The sequence below is a fragment of the Balaenoptera musculus genome, chromosome 1 (assembly GCF_009873245.2).
Source record: "Balaenoptera musculus isolate JJ_BM4_2016_0621 chromosome 1, mBalMus1.pri.v3, whole genome shotgun sequence".
In the NCBI taxonomy this organism is placed as follows: Eukaryota; Metazoa; Chordata; class Mammalia; order Artiodactyla; family Balaenopteridae; genus Balaenoptera; species Balaenoptera musculus.
In genome coordinates, this window is record NC_045785.1 from 113654416 (window position 1) to 113679524 (window position 25109).

General features: G+C 50.3%; 1 protein-coding gene across 10 annotated transcripts in view; it reads right to left on the reverse strand.

The window, feature by feature from the left end:
* The window catches only part of SMG5 (SMG5 nonsense mediated mRNA decay factor), a 33850-nt gene that overhangs the window by 7624 nt on the left and 1117 nt on the right, over positions 1-25109 (reverse strand). For 9 of the 10 annotated variants that reach the window (XR_005018730.1, XR_005018728.1, XR_005018729.1 and 6 more), the window contains exons 2-21: positions 21584-21682; positions 20936-21059; positions 20413-20569; positions 18407-18496; positions 17361-17450; positions 16572-16650; positions 13136-13261; positions 12962-13030; positions 12291-12499; positions 11450-11587; positions 10686-11285; positions 8845-9020; positions 7595-7670; positions 6712-6887; positions 5515-5673; positions 2350-2409; positions 2026-2185; positions 1515-1605; positions 614-688; positions 42-180 (exon numbers count right to left, since the gene is read on the reverse strand). Coding sequence is in view for 6 of the 10 variants with exons in the window: in XM_036843069.1 (XP_036698964.1) it covers positions 42-180; positions 614-688; positions 1515-1605; positions 2026-2185; positions 2350-2409; positions 5515-5673; positions 6712-6887; positions 7595-7670; positions 8845-9020; positions 10686-11285; positions 11450-11587; positions 12291-12499; positions 12962-13030; positions 13136-13261; positions 16572-16650; positions 17361-17450; positions 18407-18496; positions 20413-20569; positions 20936-21059; positions 21584-21682 (2893 nt within the window). In the remaining 4 variants the exon portion in view is untranslated. Of the gene's footprint in view, positions 1-41; positions 181-613; positions 689-1514; positions 1606-2025; positions 2186-2349; positions 2410-5514; positions 5674-6711; positions 6888-7594; positions 7671-8844; positions 9021-10685; positions 11286-11449; positions 11588-12290; positions 12500-12961; positions 13031-13135; positions 13262-16571; positions 16651-17360; positions 17451-18406; positions 18497-20412; positions 20570-20935; positions 21060-21583; positions 21683-25109 lie in introns of those variants that run through there. The other variant, XM_036843150.1, reaches the window with a different exon arrangement.

The window sequence follows — 25109 nt, forward strand, 5'->3', positions numbered from 1 at the left end:
TCTGCCAAACATCACCCCAGGTGATGGCCCAGGTGACCCACCTGCATAGGGCCTGAAAGCGTGCTGGGGTTGTCCAGTGGAAGGCCTGTGATGATGGTCACCATGCCACTCGGGTCCTCCTCACCTGCCCCCTGGGCCAGAGTCAGCTGTTTGCAGCTGTCCAGGATCTTATAGAGCGTCCTGGTGGGAGCAGGGGGAAGGCGGGCCAAGCCCCAGCATTAGCACAGCCTGAACACCAGATCTCCAGGGCACAGGGGGAGCTGGGGGTGAGGAGGGCACCAGGAGAGAGCGAGAGAAGCCAGGCAGCCCAGAGCAGTGGGTCCTGGAAGCTGGCCCTGGAGGACATGTTACAGGGACTGGGCAAAGGTTCAATGAGTGAGGAAGCTGAGCCCAAGGATCTCAGGGCCACGGGGGCTCAGATGCTGGAGCAACTTCTCACTCCATCTAAGGTGAGACCTGCAGGAGGCCTCTGGAAGAAGGAGCCTGGCCCCACGCTGGTCCTGCTGCCTGTTACAGAATTCTCCGGCCCTGTCCCTCTGTCCTGGGGAGTGCCCACAGAGAAGCAAGGTAGGCAGCCTATCTGAGGTTCTAGGGGTGGCGGCTGAAATTTTACCAGGCATCTGCATCCTGCCTCTTCAGCTTATGCCGCTCAAAGCTCTTCCCCGCCTCTTTCTGGCAGCGAATGTACCTGCAAAGGAGACGAGAGAGTGAAGGTTGGGGGCAGGGGACAAAGCGGGCCATTGTGGCGCAGGGGACCCAGTTTTATGGGGGGGGGGCACGTCTCCCACATCACAGGTCTGTTTGGAGTCATTCTGAAGTGGCTTCCTAGCTGCTGAGCCCAGCTTGCTTTTCCTCCTGATAACATCAATTCTTTGGTTCCTCCCTGGAGAGGAGCTGGGAGGGGAGAAGCAGCAGATGCTTTTCAAGTCAGTGCTTCTGGAGACAAGGTCCAAACAAGCAGGCTTTGTGCAGCTTTCTGACCAGGCAAGGGCAGATCCAGAGGAGGGGTAGACCAGCCAGCAGAGAGCGGGAGCTTTCTCCCTCTTCCTTCTACCCAGTGTCTAGTCCTTTTCTGCCCCCAAGGCCAGAAGGAAGGGCCTGTGCTGGGCTGAGCACCTATACACTGCCATCTGTCCCCCCAGCCCCATGGGAAGCCCCTGGGCGGCACCGATGAAGGCACTCCCACCCTGGTCAACCTGATCACCTAAAGCAGGAGAACCTCCTGCAAAGGAGTCCGCAGCTTGGAGGTGGGGGCTTGTTCCCCTCTCCCCGGTCACAGTGATCTCATGTTTGCCCCAGAGGTAGATGGACAGCAGGTCACTGTTCCCCAACAGGGCTCCTGGCTCCTCCAATCGCTGTCTATTTCAGCACCTAAGACCCTGACTTCTAATTATGTCTTCGGCCTCCCTCACCAGGCAGTGAGCCAACTGTGAGCAGGGACCACGTGTCTTACACGAGGAACACACGCATTTGTTGTCTGGGCTCAGCACAGGTCCAGCCAGGCCTGCACTCACCTGTTCCCTTTTTTAAACTCTGCCTCCAGGTATCGGATCCCATCCCGGGCCCCGGGGTGTTCCTTCTTCAGCAAATCCAGGCCATCGATCACTGGCGGGCAAGATGCGGGTGGGGGAACGACAAAACAGATGAGCTCAGGCTGTCGTGACATGGGGATCTGTAGAAGCATCTGCACTCACTCCAGGACACACTGCAGGAAAAGGGACCGTAGCTCCTACAGGAATCCTGAAGTTCTTTCAAAGACTGACCTTCTGCCAACAACGTATTTGGCAACTTACCAATTGCTTTCACTTAGATTTTCTCATCTGTTTCTCCCAACTGTCTTGTGAGTCAGGGTTTAACAGGGATTGTCATGCCCACTTCGCAGATGAAATGACTGAAGTTCAGAGAGGTGGCAGGACTTGACCAAGGCCACTGTGTGTAAACTGGGCCCCAAGTAAGGGTCTCTCAATCCCAAGCCAGATTCTCTTTTAGCCACACTCTCTGCCCCCACCTCTCCAATATACTTACCTGTCCTTGGGATGATGACAATGAAGCGGCCACTGGTGGCCAGCTGGCGGATGACAGGGAGGTGGTGGCAAAGGGCTTGGGTGTCGGGGACGAGGTAGGGAGACATTGCTGACTGGGCCTTGGGCTGCTGCAGGCTCCCTTCCAGCTGAGAGACCTCGAGCTGTTGAGAGAAGGCAGAGTGGGTGGAGCTGCGTGCAGCCTGGGCAGGGGAAGAATGGTACCCAAGGTGGCTCTTATGGGGCTCCTCCTGCTGCCAGTGGGAACAAGGGACCCCTTCGACGAATGGCCTCATAGGAACAGGAGCGCGGGGCCCCAACTTCTTACCTGAAGTCGTAGCTGGGCCATGTCTCTCATTAGCCTGTTCCGCCGAGCTTCCTCCTGTGCCTACAAGGGGAGAATACCAGGTGCTAAGCTTGGGACAAGCAGCTGGGGGAATATTCCTTTCTCCAGTGATCAAGAAGACCAAAAGGGATTCCTGGGGTCTGAAATAGGTACGGCCTCATATAAAGTCAGCTCTCTATCTCTCCTGCTAAGTGAGGGGAAGGGAGGCGTGGGAGAAAAAATATCCCTCCTGTGTCATCTGAACACGTTCCATTAGCAGCCCACAGAAGCTCACGCCTCCCGGGGAGAGAGGGAGGGGATGGCACCTGTCTGCGTCTCAGGGTTCCACCTCTGCTCCTCTCAATCTGTCCTCCCTCCCAGGGGATACCATCCATGCACCCCTTCGCTTTCTATCATCATCCACTTGCCAACTTCTTCCAAAATCTGCAGCTTCAGCCCAGACCTGACCACTCCTGAGTTCCAGACGTACATACCCAAATGCCTACTTGACAGCCCAACCTGCTTCTCAGAACCTGCTTCTCATCCTCTAGTGTTCCCCAGCTTGCTAAGTAAACCACCATCTGCCAAGTCAGAAAGCTAGCTGGCTTTGACTTTTCCCTCTCTTTCAGCCCCAGAAGTTATCAGCCTCCCAGTCCTGTCAACTGTACCTCCTAAAAAATCATTCACATCCCTCTGCATCCCTCCATCTTCAACGTGCAACCCTGGTCTAAGCCAGTACCTCCCACCTTGACTATTATAACCACCTTCTTTTTGGTCTCTGCCTCCAGCCCAATTCATTCTCTCTACCTACAACCAAGGCAATCTTTCAAAAACCATCTGCTGTCCACCATGGCCCTGACTAAAAGTCCTGTGATGGTTTTCCTTTGTCTTCTAGATGAAGTCCAAATTCCTTGGTCTAAAGATGGAGACTTATTCTAAAAGACATGGGGAGCCACTGAAGGCTTTTTGACGAGCAAACTGGCATCATCAGAGTGATGCTTTAAAATATTAATCTGGAATGTATAATCTCATCCTAATCATAAGACACCAGACAAAGCCAAGTGAGGAACATTCTACAAAACAACTGAACAATACTCCTTAGAACTGTCAAGATTATAAAAGACAAGGAAAGGGACTTCCCTGGTGACGCGGTGGTTAAGACTCTGGGCTCCCAATGCAGGGGGCCTGGGTTCGATCCCTGGTCAGGGAACTAGATCCCACACGCATGCCACAACTAAGGAGCTCGCCTGACTCAACTAAGACCCAGCGCAACCAAATAAATAAATAAATATTAAAAAAAAAAAAAAAAAGACATGGAAAGACTGAGGAGACATTAAAACAATCAAATGTAATGTGGGATTCTGAAAAAGAAAATAGACATTTACAGGAAAACTAGTGAAATCTGAATAAAGTCTATAGTTAACACAATTGTACCAATCCTAACTTCTTAGTTTTGATAATTATACTATGGTTATGAAGTGTCCATCTCTTACCCGCCTGCGGAGTGTCCCCTTTGAGAAACTCTGGTAGAGAAAGCAAAAAAGGGAGGCAGAAGACCAGACCCATTGGGAAACAGGGGTCCCTAAACCAGGCAGACACTAGAGCCCAGAGAGTAGGAGCAGCGCCCCGCCTGGCTTGCAGAGAAGCTAAGCTCCCACAGCAGCTTAGAACAAGGACAAGAGCCTGGTCTTTCCAATTCCAGAGCCCTGGCTCTGCCACTGATACCTCCTCCTTTGTCATTCTGAGCTTCCTCGTCTATAAAATGAGGCTGCAAGCACCCACCTCACAGGGCTGTTACAGGGTTAAATGAGATGTCACATGCAAAGCAGCTTTGCACATGGAAAACTCTCGATAAATGATGGGAGATAGCAATATGACAAGGACCACGCTGCTGCTGCCAGGGGATAAACCCCTTGGGGTGGAAACGTGACTCAGGCAGAGCAGGAGGCAGTCCTAGCAGGCAGTGTGGCCTGGGTCCACCGTGGCCTGTGGTGTCTAGCACCACACCAGAGGGGCTTTCAAGTATTCCGTGCCTCCAGGAGTCGTCTTTGGGAGCTTTAGGCCAGAGGAAATGCCTGCAAACACTCTAACATTTTTTGAAGCTGTGTGACTTTCTCATAATTATTTTTGTAACCCCCTGTGTTTTCCCCTACGCAACAGCAACGAAAGTCTTAACACAAAAGGTTAGTTTTTAACAAAACGTGCTTGCTTTTAAGGCAGCAAGGAGGGGGGTTTCTGGGGAGACTGTGCCCCTTCCCATCCACAGGAAGGGGGTGCTCAGAGGTCGGGGAGCCTGGGGCTGGGGAAAGGAAGAACATGGGGGAGGAGACTGGCTTGAGATGAAGAAGAACCCCTGGGCTTGCCAAGACACGTGGGCCGTGCTTCCCGCGCCAGACACCACCCCCCCACATGTACTGGTGCCACTTAGCTTGGGGAGGACAACACGCCCAGGGTTGTGCAGGCCCCACTAAAGAACCCACAGTGTTGCTCACAAAGTATTAGCCTCACAAGAGAAAGGCCTGTCTTGTTTGCTGCTGTAACCCTCATGCCTAGGATACTGACGGGTCTGGCACAAAGCAGATTCTCATTAAATATTTGTGGAATGAATGACTGACTGGAAAAGAGGTAACACAGGCCACCTCCTACTCTCTGGGGCTTCTGTGGGATGGGAGGGTTCCTGCATGGTGTCTGATGCCAGGATCCCTCCATTCCTCAGTCTTCATCCCTCGAAAAGGGAAGGGAAAGGAGCATTTTGCTGAGCGCACATACTCCACAGCACACACTCCATAACGCAAAGTGCAAAGTGCCTGCCATTCACTATCATCCCACAGTCACAGCAACCCCATAAAGCTGATTCAACTATTCCTGTGTAACCGATGAGGAAACAGAATTAGCAAGGTTAAGTGACTTGCTCAGTTCAGACTAGGAGGTGACCGAGATGGCCCTCAATGCCCAGTCAGTCTACATACAGGCCCGGTGCCAGGCTGCCCCTGCTCAAGGCAACTCTCACTCCCTGTCAGCCCTCAGTTCCCTCCCCAGGCTCAGTCTCCCCGGCCCCAATGCCCAGGTTCTTCAGTCGAGGGCCACCAGTGTGTCTGAGCCTCTGACCCTGGGTTTCTCGGTGAGCCCATGGGAGCGGAGCAGACAGGGAGGGGAGGCCTGACTCACCATGCGGAACTGGGCCTGGGCCTGCTGCAGCAGGCTCTCCTGCTCAGACTGGGTGATGCTGACGAAGATGCCAACCTCTGGGTTGAACTGCAGGATGCTGCCTTGCAGGCGGGCAACGAAGTGGCCAAAGCTGCGGATGCAGCAGATGCGCACGACCGTCTGTGAGGAGACATGGGAGGCGGCCCGGCTGAGCAGGGCCCTCCAGGCCCGCTGGCCCCCGGCTCCTCCCCTCCGCCGTCCCTGCCAGCCCAGCCAACTCAGCAACATGGGCTCCCTCGTAAGGCCTGTGGTCTGTGGGGTGGAAAAGAGGAGCGCCGAGGCCCAGGGCCTCTAGCTACTGGAAAAGGAGTGAGCAAGTAAGGTGAGGAAACTCCCAGAAGGACTAGAGAAGCAGGACTCAGGGCTGAGAAGAAAGAGACAAGGACACGGGCTGGGAGTGACAAGACCTGGGTTCTTATGCCATCTTTCTCTGGGTCTCAGATCCTAACGTGTAAAATGAAAGGACAAACTAGATCACCATTTCCAACTTATGTTTTTGGTCAGCAAAACCCTTCTTTCCCCATCAAACAAAAATCTTATCTAGAATGCTAAAATATAAAACAGACTATCAAGCCAAGCTGGAGAAGGAGGAACCAACGCGGGGGTGGGGGTGGTGTGTGTGTGTGTGTGTGTGTTTGTGTGTGTGTGTGTGTTTGTGTTGGGGACGGGGGCTGGGACGCCTGTCCTCTTGGCTTCCCTTTGCTGCCCCCAAGACGGCCCATGTGGTGACACAGATTCAAGGGTGAAAGTCACTGGACTAAATGGGTAGCACATTCCCTTCCAGCTCCAACTTTCTGACTGTTTGCTGGTCAGCTTAGAGGAGGCTGGGCTCAGAAGAGAAAAGAGACCAATAGAGATTTCAAAGCCCTAATAATTTACTTGTTTTGTCCTCTCCAAAAGGTGGAGAAAGGGGAAGGAGGCTTGTTCTACAAAGGGAGACACTACCAACAGCAGACCTGTGGAAGGACATCCTGCCAAGGAGGAAAGGAAGTCCAAATGGTTCACCGAGTGAAAAAGGACTCACAGCTGCAGCCCCAGGGACATGCTCCCTGTCCGGATGGAAGGGGTGCCTGCCTGCCCCCTCCAGCCCTGAGCCCCTGCTTTGCTACTGAGTCTGATGAACAACAGAGCTTGTGGCATGAGAAATGATATCCTCACCTCTTCTGAGGTGCTGAGCAAGAGCCGATCCGTTTCAAAGTTAAAGCGTCTGTGGGCAGCCCGGAGGGGAGGCAGGTTGCGAAGCGCCATGTCCTCTGGGAGCAGCAAGCTAGACGGGAGGTCAGGCAGTTCACAACCTTCAAGAAGATCCTGGACCTCAGGACACAGGACCAGGCCTGGGGAGAAAGAGGACACATGAGACCACCTGCCCTGTGGGAGCCCCCAGTCAGAGGGACACAGTCCTTCCTCAGAGGCTGGGAGGCAGAACATACTCCACGGACACAAGGTGGGGAGCGGTGGGGGGAGGAAAGGGGAGATGGGTGCACAGGGCCGTCAGGCAGAGCTTTAGGAGACCAGAGCTGGGAGGGTTAGAGGACCGCTCAGACTGGGACGGCCCCCTGACAGAGGCACAATCACACTAGGATGGATGTGAGAGGAGGAACTCTGGAAGAAGGAATGGATTGCCCTTGGGTGAGTCCAGAGGTAGGAGAAGGTGATTTCCAGCTGGAAGGTGGCAGGAGGGGATGAACCAGACAGATGGGCTCTGAAGGTCAAGGTCAATTCTCAATGAGGAAGGCATCGGTGCCACACCAGTGACTGGGGCTGGCTCACAGGCTCCCCTCACTCTGCTCTTGCCACTCCACTGCCTTCCCCAGGGAGCACACTCCCTGGTGGACCAGGCCACCTGCCCACAGTGGGGCAGTGTTGGGGCAGGAAACCAGAGAGGCCCAGACCACAATGACTGCTGTGTGTTCGGGAGGCTAGGCAGTGAATCCCATTAACCTCCTTACCCTAAGGGCCAGGTTACCAGGAAGGGGGAGGTGGGCTTTGTGGGGCCAGTGAGGGAGAGAGAGAGGGAGGACAGCACCAGGGACTCACTCACCAGACTCTTGGAGTTCGCCAGCAGCTGGCAACAGATTAAGCAACACAGACAGGCGGTTCCACAGACTTTGAGAGCTCTTGAGGGAGAGAGAGAAGAGGAAGGCTTCAGCGGGGGCAGTGCTGGAGGCTGGCAGTGAACAAGAAAAGCACTATATCTGGGGGGTCTGGGGCTATGGTCACAGGCCTAGAAGCGTTTGGGAGAAAAATTAACAAAAGAGGCCAAGGGGGGCTCACGGAGGACTTGGAAAACAGGCAGGAATGAAGAAGGGGACCATGAAGCCTCACTGAACTTCATCAACCGCTGAAGGCTTCATGAAAAGGGAAGGCGTGAAACCACAGGAGAAACCCTCTGGATCTTGGTAGTGGAAAAAGCTAGAGCGTTGGAGGAAGCTTCTCCCTGTCTAGCACAAACTTTTCCTTTCAGCCCTCCACGTGCCCACACTGGGCCACCTCTCTGGGGATGTGACCTGCACCCCCATCTTCACCACACCGCCCTCGATGACTAACAATGACTAACTAGCTGTCATCAGGCACAAGCACATGCCCAAGGTTGTGCCTGGCCCTGACCTAAACTCCCTCATCTCGGGAAGAGGGCGACCTGCAGGGAAAAGGGTCTTCCACAGCAGGCAGGTGTGCTACTGGAATAAAGCAACACTGAAGAAAAGCCTCAGGGCACCGGAGGCTCAAGATTAAGACTCTGAACCTGAGAAAGGAAGGAAAAGGTCACAATCACAGCAACCAGTCTCCATGGCAGCCCGCCTCTGACACCACTCGCTCCAGCTACAGGACTCTCTTTAAGCCGTTTCCCTGCTCACAACACCTGCACCTTGTCTGAACATCCTGTCACTTCCCAGTCTCATCTCTCTTGTCACTACTCAGTGCTCTCTCCTTTCTCTGGACTCCGGTGTTCACCTATCCAGGTTAGCCCTTGAACACACACTGTCATAGACATTACTCATAATGGCAGGCATTATGCCTGGCGTTGGGGACACAAAGCAGAATAAGCAGTGCTCTCATTTTCCCAGTCCACAAAATTTGTATCCCAGCCCAGGCCACAGGCTCTGTGAGGGCAAAGGTCATGCCTAATCCTTGGCCCGTAAAAAGCATACGGAGCCAGCACAGAGCAGGTGCCTGACAATAACTTTTGTCTTGACCAGCCCACCTGAGGGGATTCCCACACCCCATCCTGGCTGGCGCCCTCCCCTAACACCTTGGGACCTGACAGAGAGCCGTGGGAGTGGAGTGACACACCTGCGCACACACAATGATGAGGTCGGGGTTAGTCCGTAGCCAGTCCAGGAAGACTTTCACAGCAGGAAGCAGGCCTTCAGCCATCAGGACTTGCAACTTCTCCTGGATGCTGCGCTCATTCCGACAGGAGCGCCCACTAGACTCACTTCCCTCCGACTCAGAGCCCTCTTCAGAGGCTGGGGGTGGGTGACAGAGAACCAGGATGAGCGACTAGTAGGCACATGGCAACAGGCTTCGGCTCCGTGGGGGGAGCATGCCCCAACCTGCTTGGACTCTTCTGAAGAATTCTGATGTGAGAGGAATCAGGCCCCTGCCTAACTTTTCTAGGCCCACTAACTGGTTGCTTTTAAGCCAAGAACCTGGTGCCTTTTAAAATACGAGCTAAGGGGCTTCCCTGGTGGCGCAGTGGTTAAGAATCCACCTGCCAATGCAGGGGACATGGGTTCGAGCCCTGGTCCAGGAAGATCCCACATGCCGCGGAGCAGCTAAGCCCATGCGCCACAACTACTGAGCCTGCGCTCTAGAGCTCACGTGCCCCAACTACTGAAGCCCGCGTGCCCCAGAGCCCGTGCTCTGCAGCAAGAGAAGCCACCGCAATGAGAAGCCCATGCACTACAACGAAAGAGTAGCCCCTGCTCACCGCAACTAGAGAAAGCCCGTGCACAGCAACGAAGACCCAACGCAGCCAAAAATAAATAAATAAAATAAATAAATTTAAAAAAAACGAGCTAATTTGTGAGGTCTACAGCTACTCACTCAACTGATATTTATGATGTGCCTATACTGTGCAAAAGGCAGGGCAGACAGAAGTGAGCTACAGGTGGGGAGAAAAGGGGTACAGAATTAAAAGAACTACTTCCAACTCCTAGCTCTTCAAGTCTGCAGGTTAGAACACTAAGTAGTTCACACTCCAACTCTGAGCATCAGCTTCCTCATTTCTTTTGTTCATTCTAAGTCCCAACCATGTGCCAAGCACTGTGTTAGGTAATGAAGATACAGCGAGAGACAAAACATGGACTGCCCTGCCCTCAAGAGGCTCGTGGTATTGCAAGGGACGGACAGCCAAGTCAACGGACAATGTCACTTGAGTGGGAAAAGGCTGGAAGTTGCCGAGGTGCAGTCTACAGGAGCTCACGAGAAGCCTACCCTTGGAGGAATCCCAGACCAAGTGACTTTTAAGCTAAAATCTAGAGTGAGAATTAGCCAAGCAATAGGCTCGGGGCAAGGGAGGAAAAGTACGTTCCAGACCAAAGGAGCACTGTGCACAGAAGCTTGGAGGTAAAGAAGAGAATGTAGAATACGGATGATAACTCTTCCACCACAAGGCTGCTGTGAAAATTAGATAAGACCCCCCAGAAAATCCAACTTAGTGCTTGGCATAGAGTAGATGCCGCGAATGTTCACTGCTGCTGCTGACCAGGTGCGCCCTTTGCACCTCAGGGGAAGACCCTCAGGAGAAAAGTCTCATTCTAATCCACCTGCCCTGGTGGGTGCTGGTTTTTCTAGCTTCCAGGAGCCCTGGTAGGACCTGGGATGGCACGGGAGGGAGTTACAGCTGCAGTGCTGTGTGGGGAGAAAAGCCCCAAACCCACGGAGCAAGGTGGGAGTGGGAGGAGAATAAGACCACGAAATCAGCTGGGAGCTGAGAATAAGGAAGTGAGCAGCAGAGGGGATTCCCAGGAAAAAAACTCCAGGCCACACTACAGGCAGAAGCCAAAAGCAAGGCAGTGAGGGTGGGGATGTGAGGTACTCAAACAGAGAAAAAAGCGGCCCCTCTCAGATGAATGCCGATGGTATGGAGGTGAGGGCCAGAGCAAGATGATGAAGAGAGGCCCAAGTACCTGGTTCTGAGGGCTTCTCCACATCCCCATTGACACAGGGCCTGCGGCTGGCCAAGGTGGGAGCTTCGGTGGTGGGCTGGAGGAGCAGGTTGCTGAAGGTGGGGGCCAGTCGGAAGCAGCGTTTAGTCTGGAACATCTGGGTGGACATGGCTTGTAGATTGCTGGCAATGCTGGCCTCACTGGTGCCCAGTGGGCCGTTGAGGGATTCAGGAGCCTCTGACCTGGCCCGAGGTGGCTCCAGGGCTGGGGACCGTGTCCCTTCCTCGTCCTCCATATCTTCCAGGTCTGATCGGGACTCTTGGCTGTTCATTTCTGAATCTGTCTCGGCATCAAAGGCCGTTCCCCCACCTTCAAGGCTCTTGTCGGAGCCACTATCTGAGCCCTCACTGGCCCGGGCTGAGTCATGGCTCGAGTCTGAGTCAAAGCCTTCACTCAGGTCACTGTCATCACCAGCTTTGGGTGGGTGGCGCCGGCGGCGGAGGCAGGAGAGGCGGGAGAACTTCCGGCTCTTTCTGACCTCGCCATCTTGAGATGCTGCAGGAGGAGGCTCAGGACCCGGCTCCTCCTCCTTCTCCAAGGGTTCCTTGGACTCTGGTTCATCTGTGGAAAGAGGATGGTCAGGTGGGGCCTAGGGACAAACCGGAACGAGGACACTGGCAGGTGCTCTTTGACAGCACCTCCCCTGCCACACCTGTGTTCCCCTCCCACGATCCCCACGCCCCATGCTAACCTTTCCACAGTCACAACCTCCCCCGTGCCTGCACCTGTGCCATCACTCTGGAATGCCGGGACAGGATTCTCGCCCTCTTCCAGCTCAGCTTGCAGCCGTATGTTGACATGATTGACAAGGTGGGAGAAGAGGGCCAGGGTGAAGGCAATGGCTGCACTGTACTGCTTGGATCCTAAAACCAGGAAAGCCAGCATTAGGGGCCCAGGGCCCTGAAGAGGAGTAGGCTCCATTAGTTCCAACCTCATCTCACCTGTTCTCAACCCTTCCAAGGGTCCAACTACCTCTGAAAACTTCCTCTAAGGTAAAAAAAGACTTCTCAGGTCTCTTCACTCTCATCCTGTAATGTGGAATGTGCCAGCTCATCCTGCTTCCTCATGTAAGCTCATGGATGCTCTTGTCCCATCTCATCCTCCCTGGCTTTGATGCCTTCACGCAAGCGTCTCCCCATATGCCCCAAGCATCTTCGCACCCAGCCCTGCCTCTCCCTCCCTTCCATCCAACTTTGCTTTACATACACCTCCGGCAGAAAGGTTTCCAGAACTGCCTAACTGCCCCCACCCCCAGCAAGTCTGAATTCCATCTGGATCATCAGCTAAGCATCTCAACCACTGTGTCTGCCTGGGTCCTGGCCAAGGGTACGTGTGTTTGTGGGTGCAGGGGGGTGGAGGGGGTGGGAATACGCTGTTGCCTTTGTTCATTCACTAGGAGCTTCTTTAGGGCAGTGTTCCTTGCCCCTCTCTCCCACAGCCAGGCAGCGACACAGGTAGTGAAGGGACTGCTTGTGGAAGCAAGTTTATGGATAAGGAGCTGCAGAAAAGGGTAGTGAGGATCCCAGAAGCCAGTCGGGGAGAAATGAGGGACAGAGGGAGAGTTACCTGCTCTCTTCAAGCTGTGCACACCCATAAGGCAGATGATGACCATTTGAAAGATGAGAAGGTCCGGGAGGAAAGCATATCCACTCTCATACTCCTCCTCATCCTCACTGGCCAGGCTGAGGTTGGGTGAGGAGGGCAGGTAGAAGAGACAGAGGTTGAAGTCCTCCAGGACTGACTGGCAAAGTGATGTCAGCTCTGAGTCCACAGAGCTATGGAAGGGCAGGATAACAGGGGAGGTCAGTGATGGGGGCCGGGGCAGGCAAAAAGAGTTGGGAATACAGGATTCAGAGAAAAGACCACAGGATCCTTAGGGGAGACTTCAGAAAGAGGAGCAGGGGGAATCAGCGCTGGCTGGTCTCCAAAGCAAACAGAATAACACGGGAAGGGCAGACACGCAGTGGAAGGGATGTGGGCAGGCTTCCCATTCGGCCATTCCTTCAACATCTAGTAAGCACCCACTGTGCCAGCGGGTAAGCCACCCAGAGAATGGGCACAGAACCTAGGGTGAGACAGTGAGGGATGCCAAGAAAGGACTAACCAGCTAAAGAATTTCCAATCAAAAGGCAGAATTCACCAGCCCACTCCCTCCTCTTCAAGTGCCCTGCCATAAAGAAGCCATCGTGGATGGGGCTCACAGGACACAGTTCTTGCTCACACTCTCTTCCACTCACCTGCTTTTGGGCTGCAGGAGGCTTTGCAGATACATAAAGTTCACCAGCAACCTCTTAATGTCTTTACATCTGAAATGAGAGGAGCCCAAGGTAAATGGTGAACAGCTCCAGAGTCCCTACGGTCCTACTGCACCAACTGCAGAAAGACCCCCTCTTCCCACAGGCCCCACTCACCGCTTCTTGCTGGGAGAGAGCTTCCGAGTCTCGCACTTCTTCAGCTGGTGGTACATTTTGGCTGCCTTGTCATACAGCCGCTTGAGGTTCCCATAGGCCCCCTCAAAGGACACTTCCGACTGGATGCTGAAGGAGACAGAGGTGAGCTACTGAGTCTTGGCAGAGGGAGAGGTGGAGAGGGGAAATGTCAGTCTTCCAGGGATTTAGGGAGCACTGTTTCTAGTCAATACAGGCTGCCCCCAGCCTCCCCTTACATGTATGTACTCAGGGTGAAAGCTATCTTTCCTAATAAAATACACACATACAACTTCCAGATTAATCAGAGTAATGATGACGTCTGCATCTCCTCTGTATCTAGAAATGGGACAATTAATCCCACTCAATGTTACAAACTTAACTTAGTTACCATCCCTGAAATACACTATCCTTCATCTTTCTTAAAGCACACAGCACTTAATAGGTAGCATTTAACAAGCATTTACTATGTGCAAGGATATTTACATACACTACTTCAGTTAATCCTCATGACATTCATTCAAATGCAAATATGTACTGAGCACCCCACTCTGTGTCAGGCACTGTACCCTACTATTGTGCACATTTACAGATGAGGAAATAAAGCCTGAGAGATCAAGTATAATGCAAAGGTCACATAGCGGACTTCTCTGGTGGCGCAGTGGTTAAGAATCCGCCTGCCAATGCAGGGTACATGGGTTCGAGCCCTGGTCTGGGAAGATCCCACATGCCGTGGAGCAACTAAGCCCGTGCGCTACAACTACTGAGTCTGCGCTCTAGAGCCCACAAGCCACAACTACTGAGCCCGTGTGCCACAACTACTGAAGCCCGGGTGCCTAGAGCCCGTGCTCCCCAACAAGAGAAGCCACCTCAATGAGAAGCCCGTGCACTGCAACAAAGAGTAGCCCCCGCTCACCACAACTAGAGAAAAGCCCACACGAGGCAACGAAGACCCAACGCGGCAATCGATCAATCAATAAAACAATGGTCACATAGCTAAAACATAGTAGAGCTGAGTCTCCAACCCAAGTCTGTCTTACCACAAAGCCTATGAACTTAACAGCATGCTATACTTTTTAAAAAATGTCTTGTTTTTTGAAACGTCTTTTAATTACAAAAAGCAGTGATAGAAGAAATACACGTCAGTGGTGAATATAGCTACAAATTCTTTGATACTCCTTCCACTGAGAAGTGGGTTCTGTGTCACCTCCCCTGAAATCTTGGCAGGGGGTGAGGGTGGGAGACAACGACTATGCAACTGCTTTGACCAAGAGAACGCTGTAGGAGTGACTCCACCAGTTGCCAGGCCCAGGCCTTAAGAGATTGGCAGACCCTACTTCCAAGTTTCTTGGGTCATTATTTGCTGTTGGAGCCCTGAGCCACTATGTAAGAAGTCCATCTACCCTGAGGAAGATACCACATGGAGAGGCCCTGAGACTATATGGAGAGGGAGAAGGGTCCAGATGAACCAACCCTCCAGACATATCAGACCCCCAAATCAGCCGAATACCACTGACTGACCCTAGACAATGCCACCAGGAGGAGAACTGCCAAACTGAGCCCTAGCCAAATGCCTAACCCACAAACCATGAAATATAATTGTTTACGCATAGTAGAGGAGGACCTTATTTGGCACCTCCCAAACCTGGATGTGCTTGGCTCTCTTTGAAAGTGATTCACCCTAAATCATGATTATGAATGTGATGAGGGATCCAGGACAAGTAAGGGGGGCATTCCCTGGAAGGCACACAAGGAATGGGAAAGATGCAATGGGAGGTTATAAACCTGGTAATCATATTCAATAATAAATACACAAATAACAAAGGCTGGACAGGGTGTGGAGAAAAGGGAACCCTCCTACACTATTGGTGGGAATGTAAACTGGTGCAGCCGCTATGGAAAACAGTATGGAGGTTCCTCAAAAAACTAAAAATAGAGTTGCCATATGATCCAGCAATCCCACTCCTAGGCATATATCCAGACAAAACTATAATTCAAAAAGATACATGCACCCCTATGTTCATAGCAGCACTATTTTTAATAGCCAAGACATGGAAACAACCTAAATGTCCATTTACAGATGAATGGATAAAGATGTGATACATATATATACACAATGGAATATTACTCAGCCATAAAAAAGAATGAAATAGTGTCGTCTGCAGCAACATGGATGGAACTAGAGATTATCATACTAAGTGAAGTAAGTCAGAGAAAGACAAATACCATATGATATCACCTATATGTGGAATCCAAAATATGACACAAATGAGCTTATCTACGAAACAGAAACAGTCTCACAGACATAGAAAACAGACTTGTGGTTGCCAAGGGGGAAGTGGGGGTGGAGGAGGGATGGAGTGGGAGTTTGGGGTTAGCAGATGCAACCTATTATATACATATAGAATGGATAAACAACAAGGTCCTACTGTATAGCACAGGGAACTATATTCAGTATCCTGTGATAAACCATAATGGAAAAGAATATAAAGGACAATGTATATATACGTATAACTGAATCACTTGGCTGCACAGCAGAAATTAACACAACATTGTAAATCAACTATATTTCAATTAAAAAAAAAAATGAATACAGGTGATGGGAGGCCAGTCTGTAGTGATCTACTAAAGGAACAGGGCAAATATTTGTTGATACAGGAAACAGGTTTCCTTGACCAGGAAGGCAGAATTAGGTTATTTTACTTTACACCTTAGTAGCTGACCATTTAAGCTATGAAGACCACCCTTATTCCCTTTAGGCTTTGAAGCCCAATTCACTATATAACTTCTTCTGAGATAGATTTGGCTTCTCAAGTAGACTTTGGCCCTGATTAGGTGGCAACAGTGAGTTTCCTGGCAGTTTATGTCTCACTAAAACTTAACCAATGGCATTCTCATTTACCTATCAGTCTCATGTGCGTTTGGTTATGGTGACTTAGTAACCTAAGCCTAATCAACTTTGGGTGCCCTGAAATAATTGTTTTTTCATTCTAAGAGCTAAGTGTGAGATCCAGGGAAGCAGTGATCCACCCTGTTAAACTTGTCCCCCCCATGCTGTCATCTCTGTCACCTCAAGACACTGAAGCTCTACAGTTCTGAAGTTCTTGTCAGAGGTTACTTTGGTACCATTTTATCAACTATATCAAATTTATTTCCTTCTTCAGAAAGGCAGCAATCCTGTTATTTTTCACGATAGCAGACAGCTACTTCAGCTGCCCAAGTATCTACAAGTCCAGGTGGCTGTGTGAAAAGCAGCACGGCTGCGTCAGGATGCCCCTGAGAGAAGGGACCCCCTCAATCTTAGCATTCTCCTATCTATCTCACCCAGGAGCTAGAAAAGGGAGAAAGGGAAGAGAGAAAACAAAGCAGGAATTGTGCAGACATGAAAGTAGGGCTGGGGAAAAAGCTGGCAAATACTCACCAGCGCAGGTAGCAATACATGGCTTCCACATTATAGTACTTGCTGCCGGCAAGGGTGCCCAGCTGGTTGAAGGGCATTCCTGGAGAGAAAGAGAAGTCACACAGTCTGTAGCCATAATACTCACCGAAAGCTGCAAGGCCCAACCCACGTTAAGCATCAGAGAACTCATGGGGAGAACAGTGGGTCTGCAGGCGACACTGGTGTCTCAGGTGATCAGCAGCTTAATCTTGCTCCTCCAGGGTGTTATCTATTCTAGACTCACTTCCTATCAGTCTAAGCCCACCTGGGCCACCAGGGATTTCAGCACTGATGGGTGCCATTCCTTCAGCAGCAGCTGTGCCTCTTCCAATGCTGACTGAACTCCATGGAGCCCTCTCCTCTATCCCAGCTCAGTCTCTCACCTCTGAGTTCTCCTTCCTACATGCTAACCCCCATCTTTCCCTGTAATGGAGCCTTATCCCTTCCCTCACTGTGCCTCCGTGGGGGCAGCTGAAGTACGGTCTCCTCTTTCTACAGAAACCTCAGGGCAAGGGAAGCCATCTTCTCTCTCCCTCTTCTTCTGCCTCCTTCCTTCTTAGTTCAAGACTTTCCCATTTCTCTTCTCCTTCCACCATCTTCTGAGTGTGTTACAAGGGGCAGAATGCAGAACGAAGGTGAAGTATGAAAGAATTGAGAGTGGGTGGGAAGGACCTTGGGGTAAGTGAGTATGGCCTGCCTGCCTTCTCAACATTGTCTTCCTCTTGGAAAATGCTGCTGGGTTGGGAGGCCCCAGTGGGGGGGTCCACTTACCAATCTGGGGAGCCACTGACAGGGCTTGGTAGTAAAATCTCTCAGCTAGCAGCTCAGTGTCTACGCCAGCTAATTCATTCTGATATCGTGCTGCAGGAGGGAGAGGAGGAAAAGAAATACAATGATTCCGTGTTTCAGAAAAACCTCCCCTCATCTGGGAGTCTACTCTGGAGAACTGTAGTAAGAGCCCAGGAGGAAGATACCTGAGCTAGAAGGCAGGCTGCTTGGGTCTCTGGCACAGTCTTAAGTCTGCATGACTATGGGCAAATTGTTCAACTCTCTCTTCCTTGCTGGTAGGTCCAAAATGTAAAGAATATTTAGTGTTTGTAAAGTAAAGAGGCTCTTCTTGATTATCTTTTCCCAATGAAGGGGCTGCAGCATATATAAATGCTTGAAAAGACTTCTGATATTTGGTTCTGGAATTCAACTGCTCAGTTCTAGAGAGAAGACACTACTAATGACACTTGGTCAATCTACTGTGAAACAGCTGATTCTCTCTGTGCCCCCTGCCTATAAAGGGTCCAGGAGTGGGATGGAGGCAGGGAGACTAGCCTCAGATCAATAAAGGATAATGCATCTGACAGCCACACACCAGCAGCCTAATGACAGAACCTTTGTCTATCAGGAATAGAGACCCAGGGGCCATAAAGCAAGAGAGTACTTTTCCATTCTGAGAAACATATTTCAGGCAGGTAAGTCCTCCCTGAGGTCTAACTGCAATTCCTCTAGGAATCCATGAAGAGAAAACCCCAAAGGAGAAAGACATCAAATTAAAATCCTCCTAACCCACCAATGAAACCAAGTTATCACCCTGACTTTCTTAAAGTGCAATGACATTTTCCTTCTTCGTGTATTCACCATCCTTTTTGACTCATGCACGAACAGTGAAAAGAAGGAAACGCTGTAAACAGACTGGAGGGGAAAAGTTATCAGAGGCCAAACTGCTCCTCCTGCTCTCCAATCACGTAAAGGGTGGTACCAACAAGAGCAGCTGGAGCCTGTCCTGTAGCCCAAAACAGAGAAAAATGAAAGGTTCGGATTCTTACACAAATCCCCCAGGTACACTAGACATCGGTGGCATGCCATCTGTGCCCAATCCATCTCCTTCCCTGAGGCAGACACTGGCTTCTTGCATCCTGAGAAAGAGAAAGAGAGAGAGAGAGAGAGATGTTTATAAGCCCATTCCTCTGTCCTTATCTATGGGGAAACACCTTTCCTAGGTGGAGAAAGCAGATAAAGAATCCAGGGCTAGTTTTAGAACACGGCCTTATGGGGCAGAGAAGACACCCATCCAGGACACAGATAAAGACACAGGCTCACAGGTAGACAGAGGCAGGGGCACAGAAACTCATAGGCAGGAGTCATTCACAAGACAGAAAGGAACTAGAACAGATGGGCTATGGTCCTCAACCTAGGACAGCTCCCTGGGGGAAGGTCATGTGAAAGGTCATCATAGGAAGGCTTTTAGAAAGAAGAGGTGAGGCTCAAGTGTCAGTACAGTTGTGGGTGCCTTGGGTAGCAGCTCCCCACCTAAAGGTAAAAGGTTTGGGTAAAGATGGGAAACTTGCCCAGGAAGAATGGCATTTGAATGAGGCCAAGGTAAATGCTCCTGGCTTCTGCCCGGTGGGAGGTCCACAGAGAAGGCAGCCTACGGAGAGTCTATCCATGAGGGAAATGAGGTCATCTTGCCTGACCTGAGGACCGGTGGCGGCCAGAGCCAATACGCACGGGCTCTCTCCTCTCCCTTCACCCAGGCAGCCCTGTAACTTCAGAGAGCTTCGGCTACTTGGCAGGCAGTTTTCCCATGTGCCAGGTACTGTTCTAAGTGTATTAAAATATCAACTTAAGTAATCCTCAAAGCAACCGCATGAGGTAGTTACTCTTGTTACTTCCATTTTACAGTTAAAGAAATCAAAGTTGCACAGCAGGTAAGTGACAGAGCCAGGATTCAACTGGCAGCCTGGCTACAGAGACCACCCTCCTGTCCATTCCACTTTGCAGCCACTCTCCTGGGTGTGTAGCTCCCATTCTGAGCAGCCCTTCCTAATATTTTTTATAGAGACATCGCTGAGTTGGCTGAATACGAAATATCAATAAGGAGAAAGAAACTAAAATGGTTTGGGGAACTGACCCTTTGAAATAAGGGTTCTTAATCTTTGTTTAAGCTATGGACCCCTCTGGCAATCTGGTATAACACCTATAAATGTTGCCTTGGATTAATGTTATTTTGTTTTGTTTTGTTTTTGGCTGCGCCGCGCATCTTGCAGGATTTTAGTTCCCCAAACAGGGATTGAACCCGGGGTCCCAGCAGTGAGAGTGCCAAGTCCTAACCACTGGACCGCCAGGGAATTCCCCATTGTTTTGTTTTTAAATGTTTTTAAATGTACAAAATACAGTGCTCTGCTTCTGACCAGAGAATGCTGCCACATAGGGGTGCAGACACAACCTCCATCTCTGACCCAGAATGTCTTTGTCCTGGTGAGGGAAGGGGCATGGGGCTGGGGGAGGGTAGGGGGTATAGAGAGCAAGGGGAGTTGGAGGAAGAGGGAAGGAGCTCTAAAGGACAGCTGAACTGAAGAGAAAACCACCATAGCTGCCAGTACCTCAGACGGCCAAAAAGAGATTTGCACTATCTTGAAAGAATGTCCATGATTTCCCCAATGTTTCTAAAAACTTTAATACTTTCATCAAATACTAGGAAACAATCTCTAAAGTTAAAAGAAATGCCAGCCAAATTCAACTGGAAGAAAAAAAATGCTATTAATAACATCTTCCAGTGCCAGACCTACTCTAGATCATTCCATTCCCTCCCCGACTCCCCATCGGTCTACAATCCCAGACTGAAGAGGTCTCTCTCTCTCTTTCCTTAAGCTCTTTACCCCAAGTCATACGCTTGTTTGGATAAATCCAAATTTCATGAAGCATTTGTAGGTCTTCTAGAATCCTCTCTGCCTGGCTGGGTCACAAGGTACATGGATTCTGAAGGATAAGAAGGCCAGAAGTAGAAGCATATGAACTTGCTCCTTGAGCCCACCTTTCAGGTTTCACTGACCTATGAGGGGGTCGGTGACATGGGTCCAGTCGATGCAGCACTGCAGTTCTAGCTGGTAGTGGGACTGGATATAAAGAAGGAGATGCTGGTAGAAGCCAATACCAGCGACCAGGTGTGTCCTGTAGGCACATTCCAAGGTGCTCCGGCTGTGGATATGCTGGAGATTGGGAAAGGGAAGGGGCTAGCTAAGCAACAAGATCAGAGTTCTGCTCCCCCATCCCTAATCATATTCATCTCCCTGAAGAAATAAACTTATCTTCTTGGCTCTGGAACATTATCCACATCTCCTCTCACTCACAAGTTACCCCTATACCCTTAGATCTACTTCTCTGGTCTCCCCATCTGGGATCAGGCTCCCCTCCTTCCCTGATCCTAATTCCGTATGACTCCCTCCCTTTCTGCTATCTCTTCCTTGGTTTCCCTATCTACAACCATACTCTGGCCCACTTGCCTAGCTGTCCTTTTCTTCTTTAGCTTCCCCTCTTTAGACAAACGTCTTGCCAAGATCTTGACCTCCCCTTACCTTTTTGTTAGTCTTGATAAGCTGGATAACTTCGTAGTACACCTTTCTCCACAGCAGCTCCTCAGCCTTCCTCCCATAGTCCACCGGGTGCAGGAACATAAGCTTTACGCAGAGCTCACGCAGCCTGGGAGGGTGTAGAGGAGCGCATGAGAGGGACTGCCCATCCCTTGGTGAGGGACACAAGAACTGAGGACAAGAAGGCATTTGCCAACACCCCGACTGACAAATCTCTGTGCCTCCCAATAGACATCCAGGGTCAGTCAGTAGGACCCAAGACAACAGCAGTCCTGGAAGGCAGTGGGAGCCCCAAAAGACAGAGGCAGGAGCAATAAGAATTTTAATAATCTTCATTTCTTTCCCTGCACCTTTCTCTCCTTTTTACTCTGCCTCTGTATCTCCTCTTTCTTTCCTTCATTATGCAGTATGGCCAACTCCTCCAACTCAAACACCATTCTAATGGTGTTAGATGTAGAAGCTGCAGAGAGTGAGGGATCCCCTCTCCCTCTTAGGAAGGCCAGAGACGTCATACCCCATTATTGTACCATGAGGTCAGGAGATAAAAGAGAACACGTGTCTATATGTGACAGGGTTTCAGGTGGAAAGGAATAAAGAAACTGTAAGAATGTGTGGTTTAGAGTCTCAGCTTACTTGTTCCTCAGGCTAATGTTCTCTGGTTTGAACACTTCTTGATAAGCGGTTTTGTTGCAAAGGATGAGGTCAAGTCGATGCACAGCCTCCACCACGGCCCTGCAGGGAAACATAGGCAAAGAGCCCCTGAGCCATGTGTATGGTCCACCTATGATGCTGGAACACTGATCACAGAGGAAAAGCTAAAGAATTTGGGGTGGAGAAACCAAATGGCTGCAGACTGAGCTCCGTACAAAACAAGATGAACACAGTCTCCATCCTGATACAGCAGTTCCCTCAGGAGACATCTGGCAATGCTGAAGACATTTTTGATTGTCACTACCTGGGGGAGGGGAAGAAGAGGCACTGCTATTGGCACTTACTGTGTGCTGCTAGACACCCCACAATACATGGGACAGTCTACCACCATAACTACCCTGCCCCAACTGTCAACAGTGTCAAGGTAGAGAAACTCTGTGATATGGGAAGGTAGACTCTCTCAATGGAAAGAGCATAGGCTGTGATGCCAGGCAAAACATCTAGGGTTTGAACCTGGCTGTGTCCTACTAACTCTATAACTTTGGGCAAAATTACCTACCTCGGGCTTCCCTGGTGGCGCAGTGGTTAAGAATCCGCCTGCCAATGCAGTGAACATGGGTTCGAGCCCTGGTCCGGGAAGATCCCATATGCCATGGAGCAACTAAGCCCGTGCACCAAAACTACTGAGCCTGCCCTCTAGACCCCGCGAGCCACAACTACGGAGCCTGCGAGCCACAACTACTGAAGCCCGCGCGCCCAGAGCCCGTGCTCTGCAACAAGAGAAGCCACCACAATGAGAAGCCCGCACACCGCAATGAAGAGCAGCCCCCACTCGCCGCAACCAGAGAAAGCCCACGCACAGCAACGAAGACCCAACACAGCCAAAAATAAATAAATAAATAAATACATTTATTTAAAAAAAAAAAAATTACCTTCCTCTTTAAGCCTTAGTTACCACATCCATAAAAATGGAAATAATAGCAGTTACCTCAAAGGGTTGTTGTGAGGATTAAATGAAATAATTTATATACAGCACTGGTATACAGTAGGCACTCAATAAATATTGGTGGAATGAATAAATTATTATTATGCAAAGGCTTATTATCCCTGACATAAAGGAAAGGCATTCCTAATATAAAATTCTGCTTTGGAATAATGGGGTAAGAGAAAGGGGGAGGGTATCCCTAAACTGCTTAGTTATAAGGTCTCCTGGATCCTGCTGAAGGAACTGTTTCTTTAATATAAAGTGTAGGCTCTGGAACCAGACAGCCTGGGTTCAAATCCTAGCTCTACTTCTTACCAGCTATGTGGTCCTGGGTAAAAAAATCTAACTTCCGGGACTTCCCTGGTGGTCCAGTGGTAAAGAATCTGCCTTCCAATGCAGGGGACGTGGGTTTGATCCCTGGTTGGGGAACTAAGATCCCACATGCCGCAGGGCAACTAAGCCTGCGTGCCTCAACTAGAGAGCCCGCGTGCTGCAAACTACAGAGCCCACGTGCCCTGGAGCTCATGCACCACAACTAGAGAGAAAAAATCCACACGCCACAACTAGAGAGAAGCCCGCATGCCGCAATGAAAGATCCCGCATGCCTCAACGAAGATCCCGCATGCCGCAGCTAAGACCCAATGCAGCCAAAAAAAAAAAACCTTAAAAAAAAATCTAACTTCCTTATGTGTCAGTTCTCTCATCTATAAAATGGGGTTAATATCATCACCTACTTTGTGAGGGTTAAATTAGCTAATATATAAAGCACTTGTAACAGGGCCTTGTACACAGTACCAAAAAATATTAGTCTTCATCCTGAGGAAGATATTCCAGACCCTAAGAGAAAAGTTCAAGGAAACTCTACAATGGATGGCCAAGAGGTGCCTAGGTAAGTATCATCTCTGGAAGGGTAAAACCCAGAGGACAGACAGCAGCTGTGAGAACAGGTGAATCAGGCACAGCTCTGGACACAAAACAACCAAAAAACAGGGAGTGATGATTCCTAAAACAGTCCAAAATTGTTTCAGAATACTGAAACATGCTCCTGGGCCGGGGAAAGTGGGCCACAGGAGGCTAGCATCTTGTGGTGGCTCAGGTGGTACACCACTAAAAGCTGTCCTGTACAGGGCGAAGTGACCGCCAACACCCAGCTGAGTGGGTGGGATGGTAATCAAGGCCTTCTCACAGGCAATCTTAAGAGCCCAGCATTTCTCCAAACACCTCCTGGGCTGCCTAGAGATGGAAGCCAAGCCCTTTCAGCCATCCTGGCCCTCAATGCCAAGGGCAGCACCAGGCAGCCATCAGTGATATGCCAGCTTAGTCCCCAGGAAAGGGCTTTTAACTTCAGTGCCATGCACAGATGTAAGGAGGCTGTGTGTGTATTTTTATGGACAGGCCCCAGAGCTTTCCTTAGGTTCTCAATTCAAAAAGGTTAGTAACCACTACTCAAGGAAGTTCTAATTGCAAACTCTTAAACCTGAGAGGTCTCCGCACTTTCTTCTACATTTCCCATCAGACCCTAAGCTCCTCCACTAAATTGTAATCTCCTTTAGAACAAAAACTACAAAAGCCAGTCTTGTGTCTCATTCACTATTGTAATCCTAGGCCTAGAACAGTGTTAAAAAAGAAAAATATGTTTTAAAAAAACAGTTAAAATTGGCCTAATTAACTGGTGCTTGTGTCCCTTCCAGCATCCCTTTTCCAGCTGCCTTTTCTGAGGGGCTTAAAACATTTCAGAATTTCTTTTCTGTAAACAGACTGTGGGAATTTCCCAAATTTACTGAAGGTCGGATGACAGTTACATAGTCTAACAACATATTTACCTTGGGCCGGGAAATCAGACCTTCCTCCCCCAGTTCTTCCCACCAATCAACACTGCTATAATACATAATAAAAAGAGATCCGCTGCCTCAAATTTCCATACTGCCCAAAGCCAACAACACACAATTACCAGCAGAGATACCCACGTGCACACATGTAAGCCACACATGCAAACATATTAGCTTAAGTCAGTCAGTTCTGTGAGGGCAGTGGCTTGAGAAAAAACAAGATTTGTGAATGATCAGAAGGATGACCAGAGCCATTTCCAAAAGCTGGAGACAAGTAAGGAATCTTGCCAGCACTGCCCACGCTCTGTCTGACAGGCAGCACTGACACTCGGCAGCATGACAAGGAACACGTGCCATCCCAGCCAACTGCTCACCCACCTGGAGACTGCTTGGGGCAGCCCACAGTGAGCGCCCAGGGGCTGACAGATTGGATCACTTTTCTATTTTTGGATCAGCCTATACTCCCCTCTGCCTTCTGGCTTAGGAAGCCAGAGCAGGCAGGATGCCTACTCAAGGGTGGAAAAGACAACATGTTCTTGACTCTTTCGCCCGTGGCTCTGAAGCTGGTCTTCTCATGCAAACACCTCTGGTTCTATAGAGCCTGAGCCGAATGAAAACCCCAAACCCTACTCCCTATTAGAAAGCAGAAAACTCAAGTTGGTCTCTATGCTTCAACCTATTTTGATCCAGTTCA